This window comes from Anopheles moucheti, chromosome 2 (assembly GCF_943734755.1).
Source record: "Anopheles moucheti chromosome 2, idAnoMoucSN_F20_07, whole genome shotgun sequence".
Taxonomy (NCBI): Eukaryota; Metazoa; Arthropoda; class Insecta; order Diptera; family Culicidae; genus Anopheles; species Anopheles moucheti.
Window position 1 is genome coordinate 52,501,897 of NC_069140.1, and position 25,708 is coordinate 52,527,604.

General features: G+C 42.0%; 1 protein-coding gene across 5 annotated transcripts in view; it reads right to left on the reverse strand.

Annotated features, from left to right (window-relative positions):
- Positions 1-433: 433 nt before the first annotated feature.
- The window catches only part of LOC128309411 (FMRFamide receptor-like), a 68,306-nt gene continuing 43,031 nt past the window's right edge, over positions 434-25,708 (reverse strand). For all 5 annotated transcript variants that reach the window (XM_053045787.1, XM_053045788.1, XM_053045790.1 and 2 more), the window contains exon 4: positions 434-2,233. In XM_053045787.1, coding sequence (XP_052901747.1) covers positions 434-1,894 — 1,461 coding nt within the window. In that variant the 5' untranslated portion in view covers positions 1,895-2,233. The remainder of the gene's footprint in view (positions 2,234-25,708) is intronic.

The window sequence follows — 25,708 nt, forward strand, 5'->3', positions numbered from 1 at the left end:
GTGTGAAAGCTGATAAGAGACAAGGCGAGGCAAAGAATGCAGGGAAACAGGGTGTTGCAGGGAAAGTGTGCCAGTAAGTGTTCGCGTTTGCAAAATGAGAAAATGAAGTGTACTAATTATCAGAGCTCTTGCGTCGTTTTTGCGTTGAAATGGGTGCAATTTAAAACTCAATTCTCTCCACATAGGGAGTTGCTCCCCCGACCACGGTGTCGACAGGATGTTTTATCGTGTTTCGATCGGACAGTCACACGATGGTGGTTGGAAAAAGCTTTGTCTTTCCTTCCTACGGGGACGGGGTTTGGGACAAAACAAAAAGAAAATCACCACCAGAGACAAACTGCTCGCTTGGTGTGCGTGTGGTACCACGCAGCCACGGGTAAAGAATGGCTACGGATTAAAGCTCGAAACCTCAGTGCTGTTGGTACTGGTCCAACTAGAAGCCGGACGACGCCATCATGATCCCCCCGTTGGTACCGTTCTCCCCCCGGGTGCTCCAGTCCGGGAACATCGAGCTGCTGCGCGTGATCGTCGGTGGCTGCGTGATCCGGGGCAGTGTTTCACGCGCCGGATAGTACACGATCGGCCCGGGTGACGGTGCCCGCGTGCTCCGGACCGTTGTCCGTATCGTGCGCATGCTGCAGTTGCTCAGCTTGGTCGAGGTGCTGCGCGTAGTGCCGACACGCTGGAAGCGGCCCGAATTGCGATTGCTGGCGTCTCCGTTCGAGAAGGAACTGTCGTCATGGATAAGACCGTCATCCGGCGATTGGCGGCCGCGGGGTTTGCAAAAAAGCAACAGAAAGATGCGCTTAAACTTCTCGCCGAAGATGACGTAGATGAAGAAGTTAACGCTCGAGTTGATCGTGACGAGCAGGTTGGACACCTTCACCATGTACTCGATGATCACGCTGTAGAACGCCTCGACGATGTTGATCATCATGGCGGGAAGATTGCAGAGCAGAAACACGATCACCACGCAGATCAGCATGGTGGCGAGACCGATCTCGCGCTTCTCCGACCGCGATAGTCGCTGCCGTTCCTTGTTCGCTCGCCGCACCTGCCGGTATATCATCAGGTTGAAAAACGAGATCAAGCTGAACGGTAGAAAGTAGACGAAGATCATGTACAGCCAGTGTATGTACACCTTGATGTACGTTTCGTTCGTACGCATGTCGGACGCTTTCACGCAGTAAATGACGAGTCCCGTGTCCGGGTGGGTGGAGGAGATGAGAGTCACCTCCCAGAACCGGGGCAGATTGTACAGGATCGAGAAGATCAGTATACCCACCACGTACAGCCGGGCTCTGCCGTACGTACAGAGGGCGCGAGCCCGCAGCGGATGACAAACGGCCACGTAGCGTTCGAGTGTGACCGTGAGCGTTAGATAGACGCTCGCCGTTTGGGCAATCATCGCCAGCGGATAGACGACCAGCGAAATCTTCGGAAAGATCTGATAATGGTAGTAGTAAAGGTAACCCGTATGCGGGTAGATCGCACACAGCCCAAAGATGAGTACCGAGGTCAGGATCAGCACCGTATCACAGCGGGCCAACCCTATCAGCAGGTAGTTAATGCTGGAACGCATCTGCGGCCGTGACAGGATCACCATCGAGAATATATTGCCCAGAATACCGATCAGTGCGATCACGTTCATCACCACACCACTGATCCAGAACTCGAACTCCACCAGCACCTCGTTGGGCAGGTAGTCATCGTAGCAGGAAACGATCGTTAGGATGCTTTCGTTGCTGCCAACTATCCGCGCGGTAAGATTACCTCCTATCGCCGACTCGTCACCATAGATGGCGCCACCAGTACTAACGCCGCCATTACTGCTGCCGCTTCCATTGCCGAGCAGAAGGTGTTGCACCTCGTAGTCGATGTTCGAGACATTCATTATGTGCGGTCTGTGTGCGGTTCAGCGTGCCTGGACGACACGCATTTGACTTTATTACGTTCGTACGGATATGCTGTTTTGCACTATTTTATGTCTGTTTTTCTTTTTACACTGTGCGCTTTAACCGATCGACAAATGTGTCACTAAAGAGGATAGTTCGTTCCATCCCGGGTTTTTCGATCGGCACCGGCGTTGCTTTTACGCGTGCGTGTTTCCTTGCCACACAATCTCACTGTATCCTCACTGGAACGGTGCCAGCGAAAAATCTCAACCACCAGACCGCCTCTTCCAGCGGTGATCTTTTTGCTGCATACATCGCGTGTGGGGTAGCTGTGTTTGCTGTGAAACAGAGAGAGAGAGAAGAAAAAATGGAAACAAAGTGAGTGCACCATACAGAGCTGATTCCCCACTGTTTGCCTTTACGCGACGGAAAATTATGGAATTAAACAAGCGTAAAATTGAATCCCTGCTGGAGCGAACCCTTACCGCCAATGGGACAATATTACGCGAGCATCAAGAAGCTTGAGAAACGATGCAAGCATTCGTTGCTTTTTTTGCCTCTTCTTCTATTCGCGCTCATATCAATATGGCGTTCGCCTTGGTGCAAACATTGTGCTCAAGTTCAACCCTAGCGGGCATGATGGACTGTACAAAAATGGACGATATAATGCATTCGGAGAGTGGTAAAGTTTCACTGTGCACTTGGTGAACCACCACACTACATGCCATGAATATTGAGAAAATAAATGAAAGTCAAGTATATTAAATCGATACGTCGAGCTGGTAGTGCTGTGTGTAACTTCCAGCATATCCGTTTTAACAACGACGAAACGCATCGTGGGTTGGCGTGCAGTTGAGTACGTAAATCCTACCGATATTCAACGGTGGCAGGTTCTGTTTGAATAATACTCATCAGACCGAAAAAAAAACCCACACACACTCCCAAATCTGGCTGGATAATGATGATTGTTTTCATTTTTTATTACAAATTTCGGATGAAAAATGAATCAAAATGCTGAGCGGAATAATGCATGACCGCTAGCGAGTTAAATGATGCTTTTGGGGCATTTGTTTTTTTTAATTGTCACTAGAAAAATAAAAAAAAACGAATTCGCGTGTTAAGTACATTGGATACATTTTAATGAAATGCATCCCGTGGATGATGATTATGTCTGTGTTTCAGTGTGCAAAATATGTTTCATCCCTCAATCCCTCCCCCCAACTGTTTGTGTTTCAATCACAATTTTCCTCGAGGTGTTTGTTGTTTTTTTCTGCCCTCCTCCTCCCTCCTATTACTCAAAACTGCATCCCATTACGCGTGTTTTAAGCGATGTATTTCCGGTGGGTCCGGTTGCAAAAAAATAATAAAAAAATGTTAAATGTACTAAAAATAAACGACACGAAATGCGATGGAGACGCCTGGTGGCGGACGATAAAGGAGCTACACCGCTGCAAATGTCAGCAAATGGGACGTGAGCAATCGGCAACCGTTGATCCTTGCACAGCAATGGTGGATTGTGCAACATTAAAGATGGAACAGAGAGAGAAAGAGAGAAAAAAAAACACTTGTGTTTAAGCGGCACTTTACGGTGCCATCTCACACCTCACCTCATTCACAACACTAAAGCGCCCAGTTTATCATCGCTTAACTGTCACTGTTGTGAGGGGTGCTGCAGCTGGTCGCCATGATGATGAGGATGTTTATTGTCGGTGAGCGAAAGTGTCCAACGGTCTGATGGGTTAACATGGCAGAAGCCCGAAAGCGTTACCGTTTCCGGTGGCGATGCGATTGTTGCACGTAGCGTTGCACGGACCTCGAAAATGCCGTAGATGATGAATGAAGCGGGATAGGTCGTTACCACTTGGGAGAAGAGCTTGCAAATATAAACGCTGTGGTAGCGCGTTCATTTCTTATCTGTTGGCGTTAATGAGAGGTAGCGCGAGTGTTAGCGCGACGTTTATCCGCTTGGAGCGTTATGCGAAATACGTACGGATGGAGTGACAGTATTTATAATTTGTTTGATCATTTTATTCTCGCATGCAACGACAAAAGAAAAGTGACATTTTTTTAATGACATCGCAACAAATAGCTTGATACTATAGACCTGAAGAACTGATAGTAAATGAGCTGTTTATTGTTTATTTATATTTAAAAATTTTACATTAAACACCAAAAACCCCTTTTTTCGGCAGTGAAGTGAAACCCTGCTCTTCACAACATTTAATGAGCAACTTCGGTTAATGGGATATAAAGGGGGTTTTGTATTGTGTCTGAAACGGCAAAAAGTTAGCTACTGTACCGAGCAGTAAGCGTCGGAATAAAGAGTTTGCTACTCCGGTACAAAACCCCTAACAGCCGGACAGACCTTAATGGGGTGGGAGGCGGTTGGTCGGAATCTTCATTTGCGAAAGTACGCCAGTATTTTGTACTGTTTTGTACATTCGCTGCTCGCACGCCGTGTGGCTTCGTCTTTGTGCAAAATTCAAACCCGTCCAGACGGCACCGTTCTGGCACCGGAATGGGGGTTGGTCGTTGGTCCGCACTTGTAATTTTATTGTCCAAAGTCGGTCGGTTTGAAGCGTAACGCGTAAATGACTCCCGCTGGCCTAGGGAGCGATGATGAAAGACGGCACTGTTCGTGTTTTCTTGCAGCCAGCCAGTGCTGTCCCTCACTGTCTGCTTATTGTTTGACGCACATTTTGTGAGGTGGCCAGAACTTGTGGAAGGCGGAAATATGTCATAATACAGCAGATAGAATATGCGGGCTGCTGCGGACGCTGTGTATCGGGGCGATTACTGGGAGAGCGTAGAAAATGCTTAATAAATTTAAGTGAACGGCGTAAAGTTGCAACCCGTCGCGCGAGAGTTTGCTGCAATTATTGACCGAGTTTTGTTTGAATGTTTTACCCAGTTAATGAGTTTTCTAATAAGTTGTTTCGTAAATAGACGACAATTACATCCATGCTATGTCATAATTAAATTTCGAGTGGAAAATTTAATAAATGCTTTATAATATTTACACCGACGAGCTTGGGCAAGTTTCAAAAATTGTTATTGTACTGTGTTAAGGATTGAGATAGGATCGGCCTGAAGTGGCCAAGCGGAATATGTAAACGGCGCTCACGAGCGAACCCGAATGGGAATAGAATTAAGAATAGCGATTAAGAGAAATATAGATTAGTATTGCTTTAGAACTAAACCGAATCGAACGCCAATTTAATTCTCGCCTACAATTTTCGTTAACATACTGCTTATTAAAGTAGTTGTTAGCATTTTCTTAAATCCAGTTAAGGTAGAACTTTTATACGTAAATCTTAATATTTATAAAACCAATGGAATAAAAACATTTAAGCTCTTTTCTAAATAAATTCATTTAAATGAACAGTAGAACATTACAAACAAGCTTACATGATGTGTTTATGCAATCATTACATTTTAATCAACTTTTATTAACCTAATATGATTGCAATTATACTAATGTGTGCATATAATGTAGGCTTAAACAGTTTGCACACCACGTCCGTTTGGCTTAACCACATCCGAAAGCTTTACAGTCAAACAGACGTCAGATTACGTGTTACAATATATTTCATTGCGTTGGATAATGCGTGCAACATGTGGCCCCATTGCGGCACGTCTACTGAATGATGCCGTATTTATGTGTTGCAGCAAAACCGCACCTATTGCTACGGTATGATTTTCCAATAAACGAATGCACAGTTTTAGGAAAAGCCGAGTGATGAGAGCAATGCACCTTCAATCACCTTCAAAGCAAACCAACCAAATCAAAGTAAGCCTCGCAAAGGGCAACATGCAGTGCTTTTCATAACGTAACAGGTTTTATTGACAGAGAATTAAACTTGGACGTTGCTCTACAGCTTTTCATTATGTTGCTGTAATACATTCCCATTGAGCACGTGAAGCGAGTGTGAACCGTTGTTTGAAATCGGTACGGCATTGCATTGTGTTCGACTTGACGGATAAAATACGCTTTGATCTTGTAGCATGAACGATCTAAACGAACCTTAATGATTCCATCCCCAGCTCGGGAGGGATAGGCATCCCTCGGTGGCTGTGGAAGATATCGAATTGGAAATGCCAACGGAAACCATCGTCCGTACGATGACCTGCCGGCAAAATCAGCCGGCCCTGCCGTACTGGCCATGTAAATCATCCTCTTTTAATTCCATTTCGACAGGATATTCTTTACGGCAATTGGCTTTTGGCCGATGGTACCGGATGGCTGACGGCTGTCCGTTAGACGCAACTGGATGATCCTCATCGAGCCGACCTTTCCCGGAGGCACGGTGCTGTGCTGATTGTGAATCGAATCAAATATACCAAACCTTCCCACATACACTCCGATCCTCCGCAGTTCCGGTTTTTTTTGGGTGTACCAGCGTATAGCGAAATTCCAATATTTGCATGCAAATAATCTCACGATTGGAACACGGATACGTGCATGCCGAGTGTGTTTTCCTTATATACTTATCTTCGCTCCAAACCGAGCACCCGGTGAAGTTTGCTTATCGCATTGCGTACCATTATGCGTTCGTAGATTCATTCCGGGTGAACTTGCCCCCCAAAGCTACATTACCTCTCGAAGCTTTTGTCGTAGATGGGAGGGGGGACCTTTCCGAAAAAAAAGGGCAAATAACGCCTCGCCCAAGTTGGCAATGGAAGTGCCAGTGAAATATTGATCGTAAACTGTTTTGATGCGGCATGGAAACATTTCTTCGAGCACGAGAAGAAAGAAAAACGAAGCAACCAATCTTCGCTACTCATCGCACGCGCGCTACTCACAGTGACACTCAGCTCACATCTCGAGTGCGGCTCAGCGTGACAAATGAGGTTATGTGTGGTGGGTGTGAATAAAGCAAAAGGATTCGGTTCTGTGGCAAAAATCGTATCAAATCCGCCGTTTTTCTAAGTGTCGCGAAATTGAAAACGGAACGGAACCACTTCGCACGTTACACGGTACTGAAGAGGTGAACAACGCTTCATGTTACGTTTTGTTCCCTTTTTTTTTTGTTGTAAATGACATCCGCAACTTCTTCCGTTCAAGAAGCATACATTATTTTCGTAACATTAACGACGCTCGTCGACAGTGGCAGCTTTAAGAGGGTTGACGCTTGCACAAGTGGAAAACGGCTAAAGTATCCGACTTCGCGGCAACTTGTTGAACGTGTGGCGCTTTTTTTTTGTTTCTTCCTTCACCCTCACCAGCACTGAGTTGGGCTTTGGGGGGGGGGTACGAGTTTTGCCCTTTTCGCGCGGTAATATTTTAGATATTTTTATCCGCCCTTTTAGGTTAGCAGCTTAGAGCCTGCCGCGAACTCACATTCATATGCTAAATTTATGCTCAATCCCAAGTAACAGCCACCACTTGGCGGTGGCGGCGATGTTTTGTAACGGTTCAATAATGCACGAGGTTAGAGCTGATTTCGTCAACACCTTCACATTCTGGCCTGGTACAGATTTAAGCGAGTTTTGCTGGTTATGTACCAGCATCAGTGCCTTTTTTTGCGTGTTCATTCCATTGTGCTTCAAACGATCGCAAAATACGACACAATGGAGGGAGCAGAAAGTGATAAATTGAATACAATTTAACTGCATGGCGAGACAATTATTCGTGCGCATTCCATGGTGACATTATTTGAACCGGAATGATTGTGCTGATAATTGCTCTCGTTAAGAAATGTCACCATTGTTGCGTATGCTGGATTAAGCATGCAGTAACGATGTAGTGTTTTGTTTTTTTTTCTATGATGTTGACAGTGTTTCTATGATGCTTTCCTGGTAATTTTTCCTACTACCAAAGCAGTTGATGGGACTAAAAGTCCGTTGTATTTGAAACATGAAAATCATGGCACATATATATATCTAGTCAGCATTTTAGTAAAAGAGTAATATTTTATTGCATTTTCTTAAAGCTTCGAGTTTTATAAATGTTTAGCAAAAGTTTTAAAACAGTATATCCACAAATAATAAAGCTACAGCCAAAAGAGTCAACGCCATGCCAAAACGTGTACTTCAAATGTTGAAACTTTTTTAAATTTAAAAATCAATTAATTTATTGGATTTACTTGGAATCATCGTCAGTTACTCTTTATTCAATTTGCTAGTACTTTCCAGGAGCTTTTTATTATATTAAACTCAACCTTGCGATGAAATACTAGAAATGTTTCATTCAAAACATGATCTCCCCACTTTAAACGTCAACCATTTTGTTATTTATAGAAAAATCCCAAAACCTACCCGTAAAGTATTAGTTTATTAATTCTTTGTATTTTGAATCAATCTTATCTTATCTTATATTTTGATGCAAATCAAGCATTTTTATAACAAATGTGTTAAAACAGTTTGTCAAAGTTTTTGACACAACCTGCTCATCTGGAGGATCGGAGCTTGAAACAAGTGACGGGAGAGGGCGCCACCAGCAAGGCAATAAAAAGGGCTGCATTCCGAGGATCGGGCCCTATTCCTGTTGCAATCCATAAAGAAGAGAAATAAATTTTGAACGTCTCTAATTATAACGAGACTGTTAAAAATCTACTTATAAAATCCGAATTTGCAACACAGTTTGTTTATCATATGGCCCATTTCCATACTGTCAATCGATTCCAAAATGGCCGTTGCAAAGTTGCGGTCCTAAGGTGTATGAAAACGGCAGCGTTTTAAACAACGCTTTTAGTAAAACGCATGCAAACTTGTGTAACAGGAAGAAAAGTTTCTTTGAATAATGATTAGCTTCTTTCTTGACATCATTTGGCAGGGAAGGAAACTCATGTTTTACACATCAGCAACGGCAACAGTGAGTTCACACTACCGAGCTTAAACTTATTTGAAAACACTTTATAGACGAACGCAGCTGCTCTCTTATGGCGCTGGGATGAAAAATGGAAATTTAACAAATAGCTACATGAAATAAGCATATTTCAAGCTGCAACTGCGGGGGCTGCTATAGTGAAAGGATTACGATTGGCAACCAGCAGCATCCCAACGGACAAACATGTGCGCAGGTATGTGCGAGACAGAGGTGTACCGTGTACAGTAGTACAACGCGAAGCTATTTCGATGGATAATTCTTTCTTCTAACAGCGGTCGGAAACAAAAAGGGTTTGGAAAGGATTTCTTTTTGTATTTTTTTTGTTGCTTGCTTTATGTCAAACTTTTTGGTGCTGTCATGTCGTTCCAGTCCCAGTCACCATTCCACAGCACACCGCTGACGTTCGCGGCCCGGCACGATATGTAGACAGTTGTTAGTAGGAAATGTGAAACGAGCAGTTTCTTTTCTACTTTCGCCATTGTTTCGTTGAATATTGGGAGGTTTTTGGGGTGGATGTTTCCAGAAAGTGTACATTTCCAACATATCCGGTGGCTCGGTGGACCGCTGCTACACGCTCTATTGAATTTCCACTCAGCAGCTGACGGCCCTCGAGAGGATAAGGAGATCGATTAGAGCGAAACATCGGTTTTGTTGATACCGCTCCATGTGTAGGAGTTTCGGAGTTAACATAGGATTGCAACGGAAAAAAAACACACACACACACACACACACACACACACAAAAGAACAGCCGATTACCAATTGCCCATTTTGTTCGTACAGTTCTTGACACGGGGAAATTTTGCATATCTTCCATCGACTTCCTTCCCTTTGGCATGTTGTGAGTAGACCAATGTTAAACACACTCGAACTGATGGAACAGAAAAGCTGGTGGGCCAAGCGCTATGCACATGTGAACTGGTAAACATAAACAGAATGAGGCCGTTTCGACGAAGCTAGGCATTTGTTATGGAATTTACGATGCAGCTAGTGTATTGTGAAAGCTTCAGAAATGCCGCGCCAAAATATGCTTTCCACAGCATAATAAAGGAACGGGGTTTCTGTTTGGCTATGTTTGCGTTTTACGATCACTAACCGTGAGGAAACCCGAAATTGCATTTTGTGCTGCGAAAAATATGCAACTTTCAGCGAACTTGTGAAATGTTTTATAATTTATTGTTGAAATAATTGTGTGAACACTTTTTCCAACAATCAATTTCCAATATTTCGGGGCATGATGGTAGCGGTGCCGATCTACACACGAACGGACGGGAGCAAAATCCCAACCGCATAAAAGTCGATATGGCTGGGCCGTTCTAACGAAAAACAAAATTACAAACGTTCCAGAAACTTTTTGAAAATTGCATATTTGCGAACGCGATGTTTGGCATATTTAAAGTAGTCATATCAACGAAATCTAGCCGAGAAGCTCCTTCTCGTAGCCTGATGTATTAAAATTTAAATCACATTTTAATCTTCCCTAGTACATTGTTCACTTTATGAATAAGCACTCAAAACACATTATCCGGGTTCGGGTAAGCTCGACAAGCTCAAAAGCTTTTACGCCAGTATCAAGATGCACTTTAGCGTGACCAGCAGCTTATGGTTTCCATAGCAACGGGAATTTTTATTTACCGTCGACTTGAATCTCGTAGATACAGAGAAATGGAAAGATTTAGGATGTGAGGAAGATATCCTAGGAAATTCAATCCACGGGAATCTTGGGAATAAAATATGTTGAACCTTTCTTTTTGTTCACAAAACGTAATAAATTATATTTACAATATAAAAAATTAATTCAAGAATTGACCGGGTGCTAATCGACTTTTTTTGTGGATTTTTATACTATTAAAAAAAATATTACTGCTGTTCAAAAAGAAACATTGTTGGTATTTGTTAATACATAAAATATAAATTGAAAATACTTCTAAAACACCTACCATTTTTATTGCAATTTAATTTTCCGTTGAAGACTGACCGGCGCTAGATGGAATAAAATACCATCGACACTAGCATTTCAGGTTCAATAAGATACTCCCTCCCGTAGAGCATGATATCGTTCATTATCACGAACCCGAGTGATGGCGGCTTTTTGCCGTTTGCCATCGAACTGATGCAAACTCCGGTGACAGAGTGGATGGGGACGTAGTTTTTTTTTTTGCGGAAAAAGTGACACACAATATTCATTAATCAAAGTTCACAGCGGGTGTAGTGGAATCCGCTGCTTGACAGAAGGCACAGTTCGCTTTTTCACAGGTCTATCTCTCTCTCTCTTTCTGTCTGTTTATTACTCGAGACGTCTGGCAAAGATGGTTTTAAGGATCCACATTGCGGTGGATGACACAATTCGAAGGATACCGACCCGTGCGCAGCCCCGAACCTCGGAAAAAATAAACAGTCTGATGTCCTGAGACAGGAGACGTGCGCTATGCGGTGGACAAAACAGTTTTGCAAGTGTTTGTAATGTTATAGCCACTTTGCAACGAATGACCTCGGATCCATGCGCACCGATCCGGTGGGAAGTGGCAATAAAGTGAGAAGAAAGCTGACGATATTAAAAATAGACGAAATTCCTTTGCATCGCTCGGGTCGTGGTTTGATAGCCGTGCCCGCTTTCAAACCGTGTGGAGCAATGTTCCGCTATATTCAAAACGCCTTCTTCTTGAGGTTTTTTTTCCGGAATGGTGGACACTTTTTTACTTTCTCCGGCAGCTGGCGGAGAAAATGTATTCCTTTGCCTTATGCACAACCGAAGTCCATTGATCTGACGCATTTCCGTCGATGAAAAAAAAAGCTCACGAACACTGAGTTCCAGTTAATCGTTGCATAATATGAATTATTCAATCGTTTAGATAAAATGGAAAGCTTTTCCAACCGGCAGATGTGCGTTGTCATTTGATAACAGCACACTAAATGTAAAATATTATTAAAAAAGCCATGTTAAAGCAACTAATACGCTTGTTCTTCACAGTGCTATTATTGAAAACATCAGTAGAAGACTTTTTTGTAGTAAAAGTTAAAATTTAAACATTTTAAATCATCTTTAAATTATTGTTAGATGTAAAATGATGAAACCTGATGTTTCATGTGGATCAGCACACACTTTGCAATGCGGCTTTGATACGCGTGGTTAGCGACAGACTGGTGAATAGCGGTTTGGGTTTGTTTGCCACAAACAGCAGCAAAAGGCCATGTGTCAACGATGTTTCTATAGACGTCGATCGTAGTTTATCGCCTATCATTCTGTCATCGTCGTCATCATTATCGTTCCAAGCAATAGTTGTTTCCGGTTGGTTCCTACGGCTGAGACACAACAGCCAGACAATTCCCCCTCATGGTAGGTGTGTGGATGATATGTGACATCTCCCCAGGATCAGCAGCACTGATTGAATTATTAGCAATGGCTCGCTGTTGGAATGTTATACTACCGGTTAAGGCAATTGCCTATGGAGGTATTGTGTTAAATGGACATCGAACTAGTGCGTGAGTTTGAATTGATAGCTGTGCACATTACAAGACCTCCGACATTAGCATCTAATCCTGTTGCAATGATGTCGTTCTTGGAGAAGTCCTTTCCTCTGCATATTTAAATATTGTGAAAATAGTGCTTACATATCTGGCCATGTTGGGAATGGAAAATCAATATCCAACATCCGATTATACTAACACATTCGAACCACCTTTAAAGTACATCAAACAAAAATATTCATTGAACAGTGTCGATGGAAGGTTGATATTGAAATTGAAGAAGTTTTAGCCACATGAAATATAGCAATGGGACACGGATTTGCAGACTTTCGATATTGAAATGTAAATGTCTGCAAATGGCATTCCAAACCCCGTGCAGTTGTGTGAACATTCCCGGGAACTGCCATTACCACACGGACCCATTTACCACCTGTCCCGACCGGTAGCACGACTCATGCGCTTGCAAGTGGAAAGTTGAGACGGTATGGAAAATCTGTGTAAAAATTTCACTCAACTGCGTCCCTGCTTCAATCTACTCGCTCCACTACACCTCGGGAGGGAAGAATTTAATTTAGTAAAAAGGATCGTCAGCTTCCCAAACCGACGACGCTTCCATGGGGACGTATTAGGGATAATACAAGTATCGGATCACTCCCATGCTGGCCGAAACCTGACATCGACACTGCAGGATACGGGTAGCAAAATGGGAAATGTCGCCCAGGCTTTGCATATTTCCCATGCCAAACAGCACTTCAGAGAGAAATTAAAGATCTTGTTTAACAGAATGTCACCCATAGAACCGATCCCACCCACCCCATCGTTACGCTAGGTTCATGCCAGCACCTAATATGACTTACATTGATTCTTTGCACGGAAAAATGGGAAGGAAACACTGTGGCTTTCGTGGCACCACCATGCGGAACCGCTCGTATGAATATTTCATTAAACGACAATAATCGGCAAAAAGTTGTTCGTGTCGAATGTCGCCCATGTTGCAAAATGCTTCTAGGGCTGGCTGGTTCATATGATGGCGGTGCTGTTGTCGAAGGGCACGTCGAATGCGTCGATGCGAGATTGTCATTTCTTGCCGGAACAGGTAATGTCTGTTTTAATGCGTGCTTGATTCGAGTTTGGCGTAAAGTTTGAAGCGTTCAAAGCAGCAAAAAAAAAAACGGAAACAAACTTAAGATCGTCCTTTAACATTCTGTTTGACTTTGGAGTGCTTTATTTTCTTGATGGGGCCATTTAGTATGCATTTTGCGTATGAGGCGAACACACACGCAAACGAAAACGAAGTTAAATGTTTGGTGAGCTCCCGAAAATTTGATCTGAGATAATAAAGAACAACGGTGAGTTTTTAGCGGAAAGGCGCACCGTGTTTATCTAGTTCTTCAACTGCTTTAACTTACCGCACAAAATGTGCTTAATTGCGCTTCAACGAGACAAATATTGATTTGCTTTTATGCTCCATTTCACTGCCACTTAAGTGTCGCTCCACACTTCAACTGCAATCCGGAACGTACCCCCTGAACGGTATGCAAACTGAATAGCAAATTGCTGTTATTCATCGCACGATTCCGCTGACATTCGATTGCGATTGCAGAGAGAGCGCACAGTGTTCCGCCACGATGAAAGCACAATCACGCACCTGGCATGCCGAAATCAATTTATTTACGATCGTGTCAACCTGAAGTGAGGTTAATTTTTGAAACCTTGGCGTGGACGGGCGTGAAACCGTTTCCAAACGTTGGTGCTCATTGCATTTAAATTAGTGCGGGGTAGGCGCGCCGGCACAGCCTGCTTTGACGGTTGTATTGAATTATCACCATTTTGTTTCCACGATTCATCCTTCCAAGAAACCAGGCTCCACATTCTAATGACGCATTCTTACGATAGCATTTTTTTGTTGTTGTTGAGGACACTAATAAATAGCAACATAAAGGGCAAACCTCCTTTGACATCGCTTCATCCACTGGTTAACGATTTCGACGGTATGAAAGTTTAATTACGTTCATGCACAAACGACGCTACGAAACGTTGCGGGAATGTCTTTCCACGCATCTGCTCCACGGAACTGTCTCTCGGACATCGTTTGTCTAGGCATCCAATTTTCTGGATCGATTCGGCGCTGATTCGATATGTGCGCTATGATTAAGATCTATGATCGTTTCGTTCGTGCGTCCACATTTACCTAAATCGATTTCCACTGCACGGTGGTCGCTCCGCATCTTGCGGGCGGGACATCTCAGACAATCTTAGACGAGGTAAAACCAAGGGAAATGAAGATGAAGGGAGATGACGGCGCTGTAGACTTCCATTTGTTGGGAATGGCATTTACGTGAGTGTGCGAGATAAATGGCAATGGGGAAAACGTGCGCCCTCACCCGAGCATAGTCGCTTGAAAGCACTTTCCGCTAAATTGTAACCTCAAAAAATCCCAGACAAATGGCGCTGGTGTCCACAGGGAAGTCAATTTTAACAATGATCTGCTTAGAAGTTACTTCCTTTAGAGAAGCAAATGGTGGTTTGCACTGTTAATTGTATAACGAAGATACGCTTTTAAAAGATTTTAGCGTTACGGTATGGTGAAGCTAAGTTACAAAATCCTCTGCAACGCCACCAAGTCTTCCGGTGATGGTATTAAAATTTCAGTGTCAGTGTGGGTGTAGCTTACAACGGGGAGGAAAAAATAAAATCTCCAACTAACCACATGGAACAGCGATGCCACAAAAGTAAAGCACCCCACAATGGGGCATCCATTTCAATTACATCCTTTGGCGTCCACCGGGAAGTCTCTGTGGAGCGGCGTACCATTAGGTGTCCGGCTGTATGTGTGATTTTACTAATTAAATTAAGTTTCCACGATGTTTGCCCAATGGAGGGCACGCGCGGTGTGGTTTGAATGTGGGTGGATGGTGCGTGAATATTTATTCCGATCGTCACAAACAACGGTCATTTAGTTTACTTCAATCGTCGGGGTGATATTTGTGTTTTTGCCATGTGTTTTCTCTTGGATCCCAATGCGCGGAGGGCATTACACCTAGCTCCCTGTGAGAGATGCTGTTTCTGCGAGGGGATGGGTTTGTTTGTTGTTTTGGCGAGCAAATGTATTGCGAAATTGTATTAATGAGTCAATCGAAATCGTAGCAGGATCGGGTGAAATAGTGATGAATTGTTTGTGTTCACATGTCTGACCTGTTGGCTAAAATTAATCTACTTAAGACAAGGCTTTGATTTTTTATAAATTTCATGAGAACGGCCAGACCATATTGACTTGTTTCTATCAGTATCTACCACGTAGCCGAATAGTCAGTTCTTGCTACGAGGGTTTGGTCCGGAAGAGATTTTCCCTCGGTCCTGTCGTATGAAGATCGGCGCCACTACCAATACAGCGCCGAACCGCGACGAGGCATTGAAATTTAAAAATTATAAAATTAACCCTCTTATAACAAGTTTAATCCGATGCAGTTTTTTTGTAGCACCCACAACATTGCTTATACGAGTTGATGCAATAAAAAAGTTATGGAGAACTAAATTCTTCATTTATTTTTATCGTTGCAATGGAATTATTTTTGCGGTAGTGTATATCAGCAATCTCCATACTACGACCCTCGAGAGTTTCCAGAGCGGTCAGAGTTTCAACGCTATTTTTGAAATTGAGAACATATAAATCTGGCTTATTCAAACAAATTTTTCATATTATTTAATCATCTAACCAAAAGTAATGATCGTTTCGATTAAATAAATTTTAACGTCAAATTACGTCTAGCGCAATATATGTGTGTATGGCCAGTAAGTTACTGAGTCCCCAGATTGTCAACCCAATGCGGTTGAAAAATTATAAGATCCCCGCTCTATGGACCAATTTTTGGCCCAGTACTAAAGTGGACCGGAGGTGAAAAATTGCATTCGACTCATAAACGTTATTTATTCTTGAAGTGACTACATCGTCAGGACAACGATTGTTAACAAATGAGAAAACAATATCTCATTGATTTAATTATTTTAGAATATGCTTATTATGTGCAATATGTTATATTGAGAATTTGCGGAAAGTGTTACAGGAACCCTAATATTCTCTGTGTGGGATTTTGCCAGGAGTAGGTAGCATGGCTTCCACAGTACCAACTCCACAGCTTCCAACACTATCCAAACTTCAATCTTAACTTTATGTGATAAAAACGGCAATTCGATTACGCTTGAAGTTTTTGGTTTTGTTAAATCATTTTGCAAGTTTTTATGTTATGTCTTTAATTATTTTATTGCATATTTTGTGTACTACAGGTTTATAATGCATTTTTTTAATTCTATCTTTTACAGTGGGAAGGTAGGGAAGCAAATCTAAATGTAAGTATATCTTATTAACGTTTTGTTCATGTTTGTTTTGTATATTGTGATAAATTAACTTACATATATCTTTAATGCGTGCTAATGGTTCAAAATAGACTACAGATAATGTAATAATATGTTACTAGTAAAGTTCACCGTTGAAAAACAACCTAATATTAACATGATTTAAAAATACATTTAGCATTCTTCCGTACAGTTTCTATGTATATAAACGATCGCATTTCTACCTGAAACCTTCCAGGAACGGAAGATACTTTTGGCAAAAGTTTATAAGCGTAAAATTCTGCTGCCATGCCCAAGGGCGCTGAACGTTTGTATTTATGTAGGTCATACTGACCGGATGTCAATCAGCCAACCTGTCATGCTCATACTTCTTTTGCCATTTTGTGTTAGTAACGTGCTGTATTTTTTCTCCCAATACAGTTCAGGCTCGTTATAACGTTAACTTTTGAAATGGGATCCTATGCTAATCCTGTCAATTATAATGAGCCTTCGAGGGTTTCTGTTATGGAGAAATATCGTGATTTTACCGTCAGTAACAGCTTCTTTGTCATGACAATTACGTACGTACGTTGCTTCCCGGAACGCATCCCTTACTATCCGTGTCGGTAAGAGATACTGGACGAATATACAGTCGCGGTGTAGTTCTGACACAGAAAAAAGTGACACCTTCTTACAGTCCAAACAGTGCACAGCTTACCGGGAAAATGTGAAGTGCGGTGCAAGTTTCTGTTCCGGTTGCTAGTTCTTTGGTTCTATGTGTCCCGAAGAAGTGGAACCATTAATATTCGCTCCAGTGCATTTTGATGTGCAAAATTCAGAAAAACAAACCATCATGGTTTGGTGCTTACCATTGTTAGCATTTCCTTTTATTCCGCCTGTTGTTGGGTTTTTGTAACGTAAGTGGTGTTGAGAGGAATAAAAAAACACCCACAAATGGGTAACAATATTCTGGAAGCTCCCACTACTGTTGGTGGTAAGTGATGGTGGACATGAAAAGGCCCACCATAACTGTGCTAACCGGCGGCATAAACATAAAATTCAAAGTGTAAGATATTCGTAAAATTGAATTTTTGCTCCCAAATCCAACGACCCCCGGGGTTGGCACTTTTAGCGGGTGGCCCACCAGCGAGTGGAGCGAAAAACACCCCCGAACAGAACAAATAGGCAATTATCATTTTGATTGCAGTTAATCCATTTCGGTTCCGTTCAGAGCCGTACCGACTCGTAAGTAAATGGAACCAACCGACCGTTGACGATGGTCCAAATAATAAATACTGAAAGTGTGGCGCTAGTGAGCGATAAATTTGTTCACCCTCCCAGGGTTCAGCTGACTGGTAAGAGACACGAACCTTTAGCGGCGCGGATCGGAAACGGAAACGGATGACGATGATGGTAATGACAATCATAAATTTTCCAACCCATACCGAGGTAATTATTGGCCAGTGGCCGGAACTTTCAAGCGCATTAGAAGTGCTTAGTTACAGCGGAAAAAGTTGGAATGAGAAGGAATCACGACCGATACCCCGGCATACAGCTCCTGTGTGGAGGTTGGGAATAATGATCATAAATTTACAGTTAAAATACAATGCATTCTAATTGCTTTATAGCAGTGGGTAATAATACTTTAGAAAGTGAGCGTTTTTTTGTTAGAAACTGTCAAAAAAAGGTCCTTGTGTAATATTCGTTTTTTTCCAGTAAAGTAATAAGGGTAGTCAACAGTGACACCGGGTGTAATTGACACTTGCACTCACCAACGGATGTTGGCAGGAAATCGAATGCCGATTAGGTGCCACGGTTGTTTCCAAGTGGCGTGACGTGACCAGCGTTTATTTTTCCATTTATTTTCCACAACCCAAAAATGTCGCCCAACACCCCCGAAAAAACTTCTGCGTGATGGATGAATTTGACTGAATTGGCTTTTCATTTCATCGCTTACCACCAGCACCGTGCGGCGGCATCGGGTAGCAGAGAGAAAGAGAGCCGAGAGAAAAAAAAACGCTTAATCTAGCGAATTTATAATTTGATGAAAATTAATCGCAATGTTCAAACAAACCGAGAGGATAAATACAAGGGCACCGATGCAGGGGAGAAGCACCGCTTCGGGGGTTGCATTTTATGACGATTTTCAAGCGCCAGCACGCGACAGTTTGGTGGAAGAAGTGCGCCATCGTGGGCAATAAAAATTCAATCAGCATTCCTTCTGGTAGGATTTGCGTGCCTGCCTGCCGATGGATTTGCCAACCGGCGGCGCGGTTCGATTGCTATTTGCGTTGTTCCGTTTCTTCGCAACGCACTCGACGACTTTAGACCGGAACAGAGAGTTGAAAGGATTATGGATGGGATTTTTTTGTTCTCTCCCCTCCTTTGCAATCGGATTACACGGTTGCCCGAGTTTCTTGATCTGTTTTCTCAGGAAAGAAAATCAATAACTGTTCTATAGTCGCACAGTCGAATAAAACGATCACGATGAAGATGCTGATGTTGATTGATTCTTGGCAATTCTGGTACGCCTTACAATTCATTTACTGATTGGTCGGCAAAGTTTCTTGGGAAAAGATTTTGGTGGTTATATTTAACGCTTTATCGATCGTTTGCGAAATTTGTGAAATTCCAGTTGTGGATGGTAATTAAATTCTGTCTGCATGAGGTTTAGGGGTAAGCTTATCAACATGCATGAGCAATAACAAGTATTTAAATGTATTAATATTTGACATATGGAATGAGCAATTCACACAAAATGGCAATGGAAAAAATTGCTTATTGGGTGATCTTTTTGGGTATCCGTATTTGGGTAAAAAATTGTGGTCTCTAACCGTTATTATGAGAGTGTCAGAACTGTAAATTGTAGTAAAAGTAAACCGAAGGAATAATCATCCAGAGCCTACTACTACCAATAGTCTGCAATAGAATGCATATATGCAGTGGTGCAGTTGCAGATTGTATCAATAGGATCGAACAAATTGGCGAACACGTCTCTCCGTGACATGTGCTGTTTACATTCAATTCTCGCAATACCTTTTCGTTTTCCGTCGAAAAAGCAAACCGATAATCGCACCACTGTAAAGTAAGTTGATACATTTGCTAAACGTGCCCTCTAGAGTGAAAGATCTCATGGAAGGATTATCCCGCATGCTAACGCGTCGCGGTCGTACCGTCGGTATAATATCATCATGGCGCAAAGGAGCGAGTGGTAAAGAACAATGTGAAGTTAATACACTGTACGCGGCACGTCGGGCTAGATGTAAAACATCCGCCCGATATCGCACAAGCGCTTCCTGGCGCACTAATCCGCTAACCAACGCTTTCACTGAAACCGAGACGCTTCAGATGTAGCAGACGCGTTCGTGCCCGTGCTCGGATACAAGCTGCTTAGCCAAGAGGAGGGAATTTTGTGCGATATCTTAGCGGTGCTTTAACCACTCATCCGCTTGCTGAAAGCGGGCGGAATAAAAACGCATTCGTGGGCGAATATACGGGGACGTTACGGTGGTCGGGAGTAATTCGGCACCAATCCTCCCCGGGTTGGGGTGGAACAAAATGAAGGGATAAAGAGATTAAACTCCGACCGCGCTAGGAGAGTATCCTTAGATCAGATCGCACAATTGGTAGCTGGACAACAGCGGTACGAAGGGAATGGCTAATAACGCCCGTGGAAAGGTGAATAGTCTGTTGCTTGGGCTAGCACTGAAGATTATAGAACAAAAGAAGGTAAGTGGATAATATAGTCGTTGCGGTAGATGTATTCGTCGCCAAAATCATCCGCGATTGAATGGAATTATAGATGAAATCTGTAATGTTTTTTTTTTATTAATTTTCATTGGTCAATTAAACAATTTAATTCAAGAATTTTAAATATATTATTGCTTCATTTCTTGTTATTGAGGTAATCAGTCTACATTCCGACCATTTGCTGTTGTCTCGCCAATGATTTTTCTTGTTTTAATTCCCGAGTTCGGAATACAATCACACTTCTCTCTTCAATGCTTAAAAAAACAAAATCAAACATGTCAAAACATGGGGAATTGAGTGGACTTAGTGGATATCTGTTAGTCGTTTTGGAGTGTATGTTTTATATCTACATTTAAAATTTATTTTCTTGAATTATGATTCAGTGAAACGTTATTTATACGTCTTTCAACCAAGTATCGATTTATTCATGCTACTCGCAGACGGTAACTTCAACTGCAATTTTTCTTAACCGGTGTCGGTCAAAATTCAATGTAAAGTAAATAAACTTTAACCTAAACAGCTGATTTTATCAGCTAAAATAATTTTACATGTTTGCGGTGCCAAAGCAGTAATAAATAGTGGTAGTTAAGCACTTCATGGTAGAAACTTAGGAAATATTTGGAAGCTGGATTCCTCGCGTTGGAGGAGTTCTGAAGCTTGTCGCGTTAACAGTTTTTCTTGAGCTGAATTTAGTGCAATATGTACTAGACATTTCCCTCTAACAGTTTGTTTTTTTTTCAAGAGCTCAATAAGAAATTATTTATTTGCAAGTTCAACAATAAGAGAATTCTCTTCTCTATACGGCGTAACATGAAACGCTCTGAGTCTTTCCTTTGAATATCGTTAAAGGATTTTGACGGTTTCATCATTTAATTATCTTATTTCCAATTAAAATATTTGTTAACATAAACGATCCGGCCATTGTCAAAAAAAGTAATATATTTAACATCATTGCAATGCATAAAATGTTTGAAAATTTAATATTGAAAAGATCCTCCACAAAACATAAAATTATATGACATAAACATTTGATTTATTGTTGCCATATTGTGCCATGTTAGGGTTTGGTGATTAAAAACATTAGTCCAATTCTCTTAATTGAGCCTTATGCATTATAAACTGAACAATTGCATGAAAAACTTTTTTTAAAGATTCTTACCGCACCCGAGAATTTAAAAATAGTCTATTGTCTTTAGAAGATAGCTTCAATACATTTTCTTTTTCAAAGTGATACAATCATTCTATTCATCAATCATCAAGTCTATTTATTGATACTTTGTTTTGTGTTTTGATGCTTGGATCGTCTTAAGGAGCGTCCAGACTGTAGACCATAACAGTTATGCTCGACTGTAACATATGCTCGAATTTAGCAAATTCGAGTTGTTTTGCACCGGAAACAATTTTTAAACATTGGCGGTTGATCTAAGCACGGAATTAAACTTTTTCCCATGGTCTTTGTGCGAAAATAATGTATTTCAGCAATAAAATAGATTCTTGTTACGCTACGCGGGGGATTTTGCGTCCACACTTGTTACGGTCCGTTCAGTGTTGCCAAATCATCCTAAAACGCAATTTTATGTCAATTTGGTTGCCAGAAACGCCGATTTTCTGCTCGAAAACCATTCGAGCGTATGTTACGCTTATGCCCTTATTAGACGAGGGATTTTCGGTTGTCGTCTATCTGTCAAACTGCGTCCGTGTGGGGGGTTTGACACATAAATGCCGTCCTCTCGTGTAATAACGCTAGCTTCTGCAAACATGGTTTCGTCTGTCACTGGCGAATAATTTCATATTTAAATTTTTCGTTTTTCGTGGGTGGAATGAAGTTTTTAAATGTAATTTGTTATTCGTTTGTTATTCTTATTTTTAAGTTGCTATAATAACCCAAAAATGTATAGTACATTCAATTAAGATATATGCTTAGCATATGCTGCAGTTTGAAACCGCAAACACTGATAAGAACTCCCGCTGATCAAAAATCGCAACGTTGCACTCAGACGCTCGTGTGGTGTGATGGCTGGTCTCATTACCGTGTCCTCCTTTATTATTAGCGGTGTCACTTTCTGCAACAGGAGCAAGTAGGAGTCCTCGTCCATTCTGGCAAAATTAAGCCAGTCGGTAGGCTCCAGTCGCAGCTCTGTCATCATGTTTGTGTGTGATAACATGTTCCGCTTCAAAAACATTCATTTGCACCATTTTTCGCGTTTCTTCGGCATCGGTTGGAAGGCAAATAATGCCGCTACAGCCAGCAAAACGTCCTCTTCGATATCCATGCTATATGCGATAGAAAAGCTCACTCAAAGGAAAACAACGCGAATGTAAACAAACCGCCACTTTGACAGATAGACGACTGTCCGAAGCAAATCGGAACCGAGCGTGCTCAATTCCGATTTTCGGACCGTCGTTTATCTGTCAGACACGCGATCGGCAAAAATGACAGATAGACGACAACCGAAAATCCCTCGTCTAATAAGGGCATTACAGTCTGGACGCTCCTTTACAGATCTTGTGTTCTTACTTCACTTCAAATTTGATATTTGAACTCAATTTCGATTTGCTACTCAACTTCAACACGGTGCAGTAGAAAATCAACGCAATGGTCAATGGTCGAAAATCATGAAACACCGTAGAAAAGTGTATGAAGTGACGCATGAGCTTTTAAATTTTTTGAGTGGGGACTCAATAAGCCGTTTAAATAGTAAAACCAATTTCTACAAAGTGTATGTAGTGTAATATTGGAGCGTGTATATTGCTTATCGCGAATCGTTCACTTTAACATGGCCCAATATATGAGTGCTTTTTACAAGCTACGCGAGTTTTACAAAAAATAAAAATTGTAACGACTAAAAATCCACCAGCTTAAACCGCAATAAAGCACCAAAAAAGGTAGGATCCAATCAGTACTGGAGCAAGCATTGCTCCATCGCTGGTAACGGAAATTAAAATACGCAATCATGTTCATCGCGATCATGAAGGCTTTCCCGTTCGTGAGCGTCCCTAAGGGTCGTTTCCTCCGGTGGGTATTGAAAACATCAGTAACTGTTTTGTGTTTAAGAGGGAAAAAAAACTCACCGTGCATCAAAACAACATGCCGAGTGATAAAAGGACCGATCCCGTACATAAGCCGATCATTTGTATCTTTTGTGTTATTTCCTTGTGTTTCCTTCCAAGACAACACTTCCTCGGCGTGTGGTACAACGGAATGAAGCAGCGTTTCCTGCTAAACGGTGACAAAGTAAAGAATGGTAACGAAGCGGAACAGATTTGCCATTTTTGTCAAGACAAATTTGGCACGCCAGTGGTGAAACGGGGCTGATTCCTGTGCGTGTTATTTTTCCCTATGAACTACCTGCGTTCGGCGAAAGGTAATGGTAACAACAATAATCATCTCCACTCATCCGCCGCGATGGTAGTTTGTGGATCATTTTGAGTAATTTTGACGCGCTGGCATACGGTAGTTGAAGCGTTGAAGCGAACGTACCATTCGGTTGGCGCACGGTGTGATAAATGGTTCCACGAATAAAATTACACAGACAGACACAAATAAATATTCAATTTCGTGTCTGAAGAAGCAGCCCGCCGGCACGGATGTTGCACGATTTATTTACATTCCATTTCCGGTTCCCTGTTTCGTTGACTTTTGTCCTCCACTGCGGGAGGGGTGGGTGGTATGATATTGGTAAGCAACGGGTGCTGCTTGCGGTGTTTTTGGTGAAAAATGAAGCCGTTGCCTCAGTGGGTGTATATGCAGGGGAATAAGATAAGGATGTGATTTTAAGCGCCATTTTGGTACCTTTAAGTAACGCCAGAAACAATACGTTTCGTTTTCCTAGATTGATGAATGGTAGGTTGGAAAATTAATAGCAGAAAGCAAATTTAAATCGATTTTCAGTAAACTTTTTTTTTAGGTAGGAAATTTGTTTTTTTGTTTTATTACTTCTCAGAGGCAATATACCATGCTAAGAGTGATTTTTGGTACCCTTTGTAGGGCCGTTGGCCTTTAATTAATTTTATCGTACGGGTGCACACTTTCAGCAGTGGACAAATATTTCTAGCTAGTTAGTGCTGGCTGCTCCTGACTCTTCTATTGACTTATTGAAAAATAGCTTTTTGGATAGAAAAAAATGTTGTTTTTTTCATAAGAAACACAATTTAATCGTTCAAGCGTTAAGTAAAACACATTTCTCGTTAAACGTTAAAAACCTTTTCAATTACAAAAATACAATAAAAAGCACAAACAAAAATATTTTAATCAATGCTTTCTTCGCGCCAAACGCCACTACCTTCTTCGTAATAATTTCTAAAGCAAGGGAAGCAGGCAAAAGTTTATAATTATGAAACTGTTTTCAATTAGCCAAAGAATTCGAATTCATTTAAGCGTTTTGAGCTGGCACAAAACGTGTAGCAGATTTCATCGCCGATCGCCGCACGATTTCGTTCCATCGGTTATCGTAATGATGCGAAGCAATTAAAATTCAATCACCTACCGAGAGAGAGAGAAGCAAAACTTTCGTCGCAGCTCGCTTTAACCGGACAGCGGAACGTGACGGCAATGGTGCGAATAATTTCCACGGAAAAATTCTATTTTATTTAAACATTTTTCCTCTGTTTTCATCGCGCTGTTTTCATCGCTTCTTCAATCCATCCACGTGTACTGTAGATTCGTGATTAGAGGAGGATGATCTTTCTTTCGCTTGTAAGTGAGACCTTTCGACACACCAGTCATATCTCCCGGGCAGCCTACTCATAGGGATTTGTGCATCAAGCATACGGAGAAGGAATGTGATTGCTGATGTCATTTTGGTAAAGTGATAGGAACGTGTTGGCTGACATATCCGGCAGCGTCAGCCGGAACTAAACCAATCTGATCGAAAGCATCCCACAGAAAACCGGGAGCGATACATCGCGGATTGCGGTTTTGTTGTACGGGCGGTGTGGTAACAAATATTCAATTTTCTTCCATGTGTTCGAGGAACACAATCACACATTTCATCACTACCATCATCGCCATCATCATTGTTGTAGAAGGCAAGCGACAGAGATAGCGAATGCATTCTCCCCGTTCGCCGTATTTGTGGTGTGCGACGTGCGAGTACGACAACCCAACGAACGTAACCGGAACAAGGGCTTGGCAAATGCAGAACAAATTGCATTTTCATCAGCTCGTGGTAAACTGATAAGGTTAAAGGTTTTCACAGCCAGAGGAACAGCACAGTTTTCTATGAAGAAAATTCAGCATGCCTTAAACGATCGTTCAGCGCTTCCACTTTCTCTGAAGGACGAATGTTTTCTTCGCCACGTTTTGACAATTTTTTTTTGTAGTAAATGGTGTAGCAAATGGCGAAACCAGGGAGCATGATTGAGGTTCGATTTAATGCATCGTCAAAATACGGTGCACAGGGCAGCTGTGACTGTGTGATGTTGTGCTTTTGTTT